This window comes from Talpa europaea (assembly GCF_964194135.1).
Source record: "Talpa europaea genome assembly, chromosome: 4".
In the NCBI taxonomy this organism is placed as follows: Eukaryota; Metazoa; Chordata; class Mammalia; order Eulipotyphla; family Talpidae; genus Talpa; species Talpa europaea.
In genome coordinates this window covers 96,232,403-96,241,122 of record NC_140070.1, presented here as the reverse complement: position 1 = coordinate 96,241,122, position 8,720 = coordinate 96,232,403, and the positions used below count along the sequence as shown (strand labels likewise).

At 47.7% G+C, this 8,720-nt stretch overlaps 1 protein-coding gene across 2 annotated transcripts; it reads right to left on the bottom strand.

Annotated features, from left to right (window-relative positions):
- Positions 1–419: 419 nt before the first annotated feature.
- On the bottom strand, positions 420–7,555 carry ZDHHC23 (zDHHC palmitoyltransferase 23; the record flags this gene model as incomplete). 2 transcript variants are annotated; one of them, XM_084231644.1, is made up of 4 exons in its annotated part: positions 420–687; positions 2,429–2,596; positions 4,427–5,137; positions 7,395–7,555. In XM_084231644.1, the coding sequence occupies 4 exons, from the start codon at positions 7,553–7,555 to the stop codon at positions 420–422; spliced, it is 1,308 nt and encodes a 435-aa protein (XP_084087770.1). The 2 variants fall into 2 exon arrangements, with proteins under 2 accessions (XP_084087770.1, XP_084087771.1); XM_084231645.1 differs by having other exon boundaries at positions 2,429–2,587.
- Between the last annotated feature and the right edge of the window lie 1,165 nt (positions 7,556–8,720).

The window sequence follows — 8,720 nt, the reverse complement described above, 5'->3', positions numbered from 1 at the left end:
CAGGTGAACCTGAGACTCAGGAAGTGACCCCGCAAGGGTCACATGGCTATTAGGAATGGAAAGAGGACTAGAGACTATCCTAATCCCAAACTCTTTCTCGCAGACCAGTGGATGGGTATTGCTTCTATCAGTTTGTGCATTAGCAATCCGCATCCTTTTCAGTTTCTGGTGACTGAATTAGTTAATAAGGTGACTGGAAAGGAATGGCTCTACTTTCACGGCTTCGATATAAAAATCTCTTAAGTTGTGAAGTCAGAAAAATTAACTTCTTCCCAGTCCAGTCTCTAAACCTGAGCATGGCCCTATAATGCCTTTAAGAAACTGGGAATAAACACGAACATCCTGCAAGGGCACAGAAACGTACAGGGGGAGGGAGCAGAGGAGGAGCCGTCCCTCCCAGGAGCCATACAGAAGGCACTTCAGACAATGTCCTCAGCAGGGTGGTGGAACGGGTGAGTGCCCAGGGTGGAGAACTGGTGCCAGTTCCGCAGGAAGCCCCGATTGTACTGGCCTGTGTCCACAATGAGCCCACAGAGGAGCCGGCGTCCCGTCTTCTGTCGAAGGGCCTGCTGGACTTCCCTCTCAGTCACATTGTAACTGATGTTTATCAGCTGGATCAGGAAGATGTAGGCCATGCCCGCAGTGATGATCACAGAGTACCACACGCAGGTGAAGGACAGCGCGGAGCTGGAATGAGGGAGAGGGCTGGTCAGGACCGCTGGCTTTCTCAGAGATTTTACACACTTAGTACTAATTACTAGCGACTCTGGCACCATCCACAATCATCCCACTGTAAGATACCTTCCCAGCCACAGCACAACAACCTGCTTAACGGATGACTTAACTTGCTCTGTTTTACTCTATTGGTGTCTCTTTTTCTAGTATGTTATATGAGAATAATAAAGACTGGAGTTTTTTCCCTTGTATTTTGTATTCACACAACCAACAACCAACACAGTGCCTGAAATAACAGTGTTCAGGATCTGAGTGTTGAATAGCTCTTAAGAACTCGGAAGAAAAGGACGGTGCCGTAAGATTCTACACATGTGTTTAAGGACGCTGTGGCTGGGAGCCCAGGGACACTGCTAGAGCTACTAATCTCCATTCAGTTCAATGCTGATGAACACAAATAAGAAGCCAATTTCACTCATTAGCTATGTAGGCGTATCATCATATTTCAAACTCAGCTTCTGAAGCCAAACAGGACAAAAAAGTTCTTTGCATCTCATCAGTAACACTGGGAGGGAAGGCTGCCAATCAGTGTCTGCTGAATGATTATTTTCATTCAAACAGTTTGCAAGTGAAGAGTTAATTGGAAATCACTCATCCACTATCTTCAATTGTTAAACTGAAAGGGACCTCACAGATCTCTGTCCTCACCATAAAGATGAGGAAGCCCAATGTCTTAGAACACGACTGCCCGGGCAGAGCAGGGAAAATCAACAGCAAGACTGTGTCCCCTGTTCTGTTTAAGGGTCTCTGAGAAAGTCGACAAAATCCATGCTTATTAATATTTAGACACACTCCACTTTAGGATGCATGTGTTTCTCCACATCAACAGAAAGGAAATTACCCTGAAAAGGAGAGCCAATCAATTCTAATAATGCCCACAAATGTCTCTCTCTATAGTCGCAATGGGGAGATCTGTCCACAACTAATAAAAACAAATGCCTGCGCAAGGATACAATGCAGATAAAAGAGATTGTTCTGAAAACAAAGACTGGGAAGAAAGAAAAGGACCATGGGGTCACTGGAAAATGGTGGAAGTAAGAGAACAGAGGACACAGGCAGGGAGAGTCCAGGGCAGGCAGGGGAGGGGAGCCAATGCTGAACACTCCCAGCTTCTGCCAAAGCGTGGACACTTTCACGTTATCTAAATGTGCTCCAATCTGACAATACCTAAGGGAATGTTGACCTAGATACCACAGTAATCATGAGTGGTGATTAAAAAAAAGTAGAACAGGAAAAACCTATGGAGATTATAAAGAGAAGAAAGGTTATAGAAATTGTAGCATTTCATAAAAAGGGGGGAAACAGTAAATTGAGATTGGGCAACAATAAAGTGAGTAGTTCGCTGGTGCTGATAACAACACAGACTACACCGACCCTGGGGCTGCTAGCTTACTGTTTTTCACCTCACTGTCACTACCGTGGGCATGAGAGTCCTCACTGGAAATCCTTAATAAAGTCTGGTCCTACTTGGGGAACACCAGTTCCTCACTTTTTGAGGGTCCAGGATCCTTCTGATATCAACCTACAAAAATGCACCTCTCCACTGCACAGTTCTGTTGCCAATTTCAAGAATACCCAGCATCCTTACAGCCTTTAGGTTGAGAAGGCACACCTAACAGCAAATGATAGCCCGTGGCATTAATGACAACAGCCATTCCTTTTCCCCTGACCTCGGCACCCCATTATCCACTCTCACCTGTAATTTGCATAAACTCCAGGACAATAGAAGAGAGCTGTGAAGACACTTCTATCTCTACAAATGGTGTCCAAGGTCAGCGTTATCCCGTACACCGAGGTAAGCAAGAAGATCGAAAGGGCAAGTATAAATGCTTGATGATTTGATTCTCCAACACAGCTATTTATCCTCAAAACAGCAGCGGGGGGAGGGAAACAAACATGTTTTTAAAAGTCCTCTAACACACAGTAAACAAGAAAACTTAAAACAAGGATAGTGTGAATTTCAATTACTAAAGTGAGTTCTCTTATTTTTTAATTTTAGGGGATTAAAACCTTGTCTGCTCAGAGACATAGTCTCATATTTTCTGCTCTTTGTAAAGTGAAATTGTATCACTAGTTTAAGAACAAGACTGAGTAAAAAGCATAACCTGGCTAACAGATCTTCCTAGATATTAACAAGCAAGTCCATTAGCAGCTATGAAGAGTATTATAATCACCATGATTAGGAATGTTATCAGAGTAATAAAAACAAAACAAAACAAATCAGTGCTAAATCAGAAGTATTACAGACTGGGAAAATATATGTTAAATAAATATATATACTAATAAAAAGATCCTAAGAGGTTAGAAAGATGGTTTGGGATGGAGGCCAACTCAGTAATACGCAAACTACCTGTCCATGCCAAGGCCCTTGTAGGGCAGGACACATGGGAACGGGGGTGCCCCGTAGGCAGAGATCTTTTAGGAGAGGCTGTCAGGCCTTCTGCAAACTTGCACCTATAAGTGGGCCAACTCATATGTATGAGAAAAAAATGACAAAGATAGAGATGTGGAAAATCTAAAAATGAAAATAATTCTTTACTCCTAATGATAAAAGTCCAGAAAAGAGTGGTCCCTGGACTGAGTGCTGTACTTGAGGTCCATTCCACTACCCTCCTGTCCCTTCAGCACCTGGATCCTCTCCTACCTGCCCTTATGAGAGGGAGCTACATGGCCAGAAGCCTAGCCTTAAAAAGCATAATTCATTGACGATATCTGCCTGAAAAGCAATAAAGCTGTAAACACGCTACTTACAGCAGTCACATCTGAAACAACTCTCCCCCTTTTAGTTTAGATTTACTCAAAGCTGCACTATTATCTTTAAAAGTTGCATTTCTTATCTCATGGGTCTTACATGTTCTCATTTGTCACTGGCCAGTCAGGAGGTACCAAAAGAGCTCATCCCTTCACAAATAACCAAATAAGGAGTTGTCTGCTGGGCCTGAAGTCAATCCTGTAGACTAGAAATCACTGGTAGCATCACAAATGACTATAGATGTGAGTCCATATAGATGTAAGACCCTTGAGAGGACAAAGGTCACATAAAAGTATGGAAAATGGGGCCTCCCCTGGTGGTGCAGGCAGTTGAGTGCAGCCCTGTGAAGCTGTCCTCAGCCTCTGCAGCGCCGGCTCAATCCCAGCCGGCTGGTGAGGGTCCTACACGGCACGGCAGACCTCTCCTGTCGCGCCCGCTGCTCCCCTCAGCAGTGTGTTTTGTCAGTCTGCCTGTTCTGTTCCCCGCTCTGTCTCTGGTGAATTCTGTCACCCTCCCGTGCATCTGGCCTGTATCCCAGTTCTTGTATAAAGAAATAAATAAATAAATCTTTAAAAAAATATATGGAAAACGTGGAACACTTTCTTTCACTGTGTTCAAAGGAATACAGAGGGGAACACTCCTATGCAGAATCTGATAAATTCTTTAAAAAAAAAAAATCAACTATAGTCAGTTCTGTTAGAAGATAAATGAGGGGCAGCTCAAAAGAGAACAGCAAAAAAAAAAAAAAAAATCTTCAGGAAATGACTGAAAGAACTAAATTTGTGAAACTCGAAAAACTGATGACTAAGTGGGAACATCATAACAGCCCACAAATATCTACAAGGTGCAAAGTTGGGAAGGAGAGAATTTTAGGAATGTACAAAGGAAGACCAAATACCCGCCGGTCTTAGTGAATGTGCATGCTGTAAGCCTCCAACATACCAGACACAATGATGATCCATTCTCCGCACACAGATGCCACAGATGCGGCAATGCCATGCCCGGGCTGGTCGCACCAGCTGGCACTTGGCACACCAGTCCTCCTTCACCTTGGCAGGGCTTCCAGCCAACATCCTGGAAGAGCCCTTGGATTCATCCTTCAGCGAGCGGTTGTTGAGACTTCCTGATGAATCCGATCCAGGGAACCCTATGGTCTTCTCCTGCCCTTTTCTGTTCAGGCATTCGATTTGGCTGCTGCTTAGAGACTTGCCATCGCTGGCTGGATTTCTGAGGTAGCCTGGATTCTTCTTGGCTCTGTACAAGGCTAAGAGGATCAGAAATAACCCACAGGTAAGAAGAGCTAGCTGAGTGGGCCCCACACGCCCTTTGGGGACCACTTCCTGCAGGAACACATAGTACATGTAGCCCAGAGAGAACAGTCCCAGGCTCAGGAAAAACAGAGTCTGTTCTTTCCTTCTGTGAGTGAGGTAGTAGTACCACAGAGCCAGCACGGGAAGGGAGGTCAAAACCACTGCGCCCAGGAGGAAGTGCCAAGAAGCCACGCGGAGGAAGATAGGCAGCAGGATGAGTGGGGGAATGATGCTAATGTTGACTTTTTTGGCTCCTTTAAGCCAAGGAATTCGGAGGCGATCAGAGATTGTATCCATGATTCTTTCACAAGTTTCTGGCTGCACAGATTTACACGTTATCCATCTATTCAGAAAGAACACAGAGAAGGCACTTCATATGGGTCTGTTGAATTAAATACCACTGAATACTGCAGGCCAAACGGCAGGATGAATAAGAGGTCGACAGTCAAGTATTCTACTTCCTTATTACTAAACATGAGCCTCTCAGATTCATGTATCACTTTTTAATATGTACAAGAAGATAATGTGTAGAAATTTAACATGAAGGCTATTTCTCTACAAAACAAATATAGAGGAATACACACATACTCCACACGAGTACGGTATGGAACCTGGGTGGGTACTCAAACACAATCTAAAAATATTCACAATCTAGTTGTAAAGATAACATGTGAAATTTGAGAAATATGAGTTAACTGACAAAACGGCAAAATTACCCAGTGAACTATTTTGGTCAAACACTGTAGGGAATGCCCAGAGGAGAGGGAAGCTTTGGGTAGAGGCAACAGAAGGGTCTTTATGGAAAAAGTGGGATTTGTGCTTGACCCTGATGGCTGCCAAGCATATGTGCAGGTGGGGAGGAAAGGAGGGAGGCGACCCAGTGGAAGAGAGATGTGTGCAGCACAAAACCTGTCCTGGGCCCAGGGGTAAATGATCTAGAAGGGGCATGGGTCTCATCAGCAAGAACAGAGGTCAAACCAGTAGGAGTCAATGACAGCTTTGTGTACACATATGACCTGTTGCATTTTTCTGCACACTTAGGCTAGTTTAGGGAATGATAACTTTGATTTTAGACAGACAATAAGAAAAAGTAGGGCTAGAACTTGGAAGTGAGTGGGAGTTTAACTTATGGGAGTCATATAGAGCAGGACAGTGGAACTATCACGAGCCTGTCTCCAGAGAAGGGTATGGAGAGAGCAGAGGGAGAACTCAGGGACAGCCCAGATCCCAAAAGCTAGAAGAGAGGAAAAGTTAGAAGGTTAGTGGAAGTGCTGAAGTCTCAAGTGGTGGAGGTTGTGAAAACATCACTCCTCCATTTATTAGTGCAAAGCTCTCCGTTTACTTAGCACGAATTTTAGACTATATCTATAAAGCTTGTATTTAAAGATACCTGTGGGGGTTAAAAAAAGGCTAAGGTCACTATCAAGGAAGAATTGCAAATGGATTCTAGGGTCTTCAGAGGTCAAGGTTGGTACTAGACTGCAGTAGTCCCCAAGGAAAGCTTTTCATGGTTAAATTAACACACCAAGTTATACGATAGAATTTGCGATTGCAGTAATTTTAACCAGAAGTAAGGTTAATGGGAAAGCAAGTTTCCAACTTTCTTTTTTTTCACATTTATTTATTTATGCATACAAGAACTGGTGTGCAGGCCAGAGGTGTGGGGGGTGAAAGGATCACCAGAGAGAATGGGGAACAGAACAGGCAAACTGACCAAAATACACTGCTGAGGGGAGCAGCGGGGAAGTCAGGAGAGGCCTGCTGCTCCACATGGGCAGCTCCCTGGCTGGGAATCCACCTCGTGCTGCAGTGGCTGTGACTGCCTCACAGGTTGTGTCTTAACCCCTTGCACCGCCAGGGAGGCCCAAGTTTCCGACATTCTTATTCTTTCCACCTTATTCTTTCCACATGACAACAATTTAAAAGTAATTAATTAAAACAAGGATGAAAACCAGGTTACTACTGTTTGGTATAAAATTTTTTTCTGTGATATTAACAATAATCTTTCTGGTTAGTCATTTCCATCACTGGGATGGAAATGAATAAATACAATTAGATCAGTGAAGACACTGTTGCCTTCACATTGAAAACAGTCCAGGGGAGGCACAAGCTTTTTGACTGCAATTCCGCCCCAGAAACAAGGGATGAGACAATTCCAAGAGGAGGAAAACTGTCTTTCAAACCTCAAAGCCTTCTGTGGCCAGGTGCAATCCAGTCCCAAATAAGTCTCTACATGCCAAGACCACTAAGAAGTACGAACTTTCTGGCTGGTCATCTTAACGTGTTCTTTTTAAACTTACAGGTTCTGCTAATCTGCATTTTTTAATACATTAACTTGCCTTTCTCTGTTCTCGTCATCATATGTTTAAATAAAATAATAATGTCCCAGTAGCCTAAGCTGAACAGATAGCTGTACACAACCGCATAATACATGTTTGAAAAATCCTCATATTTCACATAGACGTCTAACTCTGCATTTCAGACCCTTGGATATAGAATCAAGGGCACGTTCTAGTGTTTTAGAATGCTGAGCTGAAAGTATACACGGTGGTTCTCCAAAGGGCTAGTGGAGTTAAGCATCTAGAGACACTCGCTCTTACCTATCACACCCTTCGTCCAGATCTTGGCAATCACACAAACAAGCGGCCACGTGGTTCTTTTCTCCATTTCGATCTATGTACTCGCAACAGCACAGGGGCTCCAATTCAGGCTCTTCCGTTCTGTTTTTCTTCGCTGGCTTCATGCTGCTCTTCTGTGCCATGATTTGCACCTGTCACCACGAGGCGTAAGAAGCCCTCAGAAGGTAAAGAACACAACTTACATCTTGTAAACACATCCACGCCTCTGATTTACCGCCAACGCCTGAGAAATCAAAAAAACGAGAAGAGGAGGGGGAGGGGGTCCGTTCTTACCAGGCTTTTGTGGCCCGGCTTGGCCCGACAGAGAGCTTAGGGGTGACTCTGGGGGCGCGAGCAGCGTTCACAGTCCCTCTGCAAGCGAGGCAGGCGCCCTGGGCGCACCAGCCGTTCCCATAGCGACAGCCGACCACGCGGCGGGGCCGGCCCGGGACAGCCCGGCGCGGGCGGCTGCGCTCACCTGCGGGGACCGGCTCGGAAGGTGGAGCCGTCCCCGTCCGAAGCGCGGGTGGAAACTCGCCCCCGGGACTGGAGGCAGAGACCAGGCGTGGGCTGCCGGGACCAGCGTCCCGCTCCGCGGAGATCAGCGGGCGCCGGGGCAGCGCTCAGGTCGCCGTCCAGCCCAGCTTCTCACTCCCTCCCCGCCCCTGCCAATCCGAGGACGTGGGCGGGCCGCGGGCTTGGCCCCACCCGAAGAATGACCTTGGAAGGTAAGTTACCTGAGCTCCTGCGGCGAATTGTGCCGGCACCCCCAGAGGCCAGCGAGGAGGGGGAGAAGGGTGGGCTCCTCCGGAGGCGTGGACGGGTCTTCAGCGCGGGGCTCCCGGCCCGAAGGCTGGCGTCGGGGAACCCCTGCGCCCCCGCCGCCCACCTGTGACCACAGCCGGTAGCCGCCGGGGCGCAGCGCCCTCCCCGCGCCGTCCCCGCCGCCCCCGTCCGGCCCCGCCCGGCGAGGCAAGTCCGCGCGCGCTTCCGGGTGCCCCGCCCCCGGCGCCGGGATCCCCGCCCGCCCGCACGTGCGCCGCCCGGCGGGGTCGGACGACGAGCCCCTCCCCACCTGGGCCCCCGGAAGCCCGGAGGGAGAGGGCTCCCCGGAGCGGGCGCTGCCGGCGGGGGCTCCGAGCCAGCCCCGCACCCCCGCCCCGCCCAGAGGCGGTGTCCGGCCCCAGCCCAGCCCCGCGGGTGCCTGCGGGCGGCGCGGGGGTGGGGTGGCCTCCAAATCCCTAGGCCGGGGGAGGTGGGGACCCTAATAAGGAAAACTCGGGGACACCGAGGATTTCCAGAGTACGC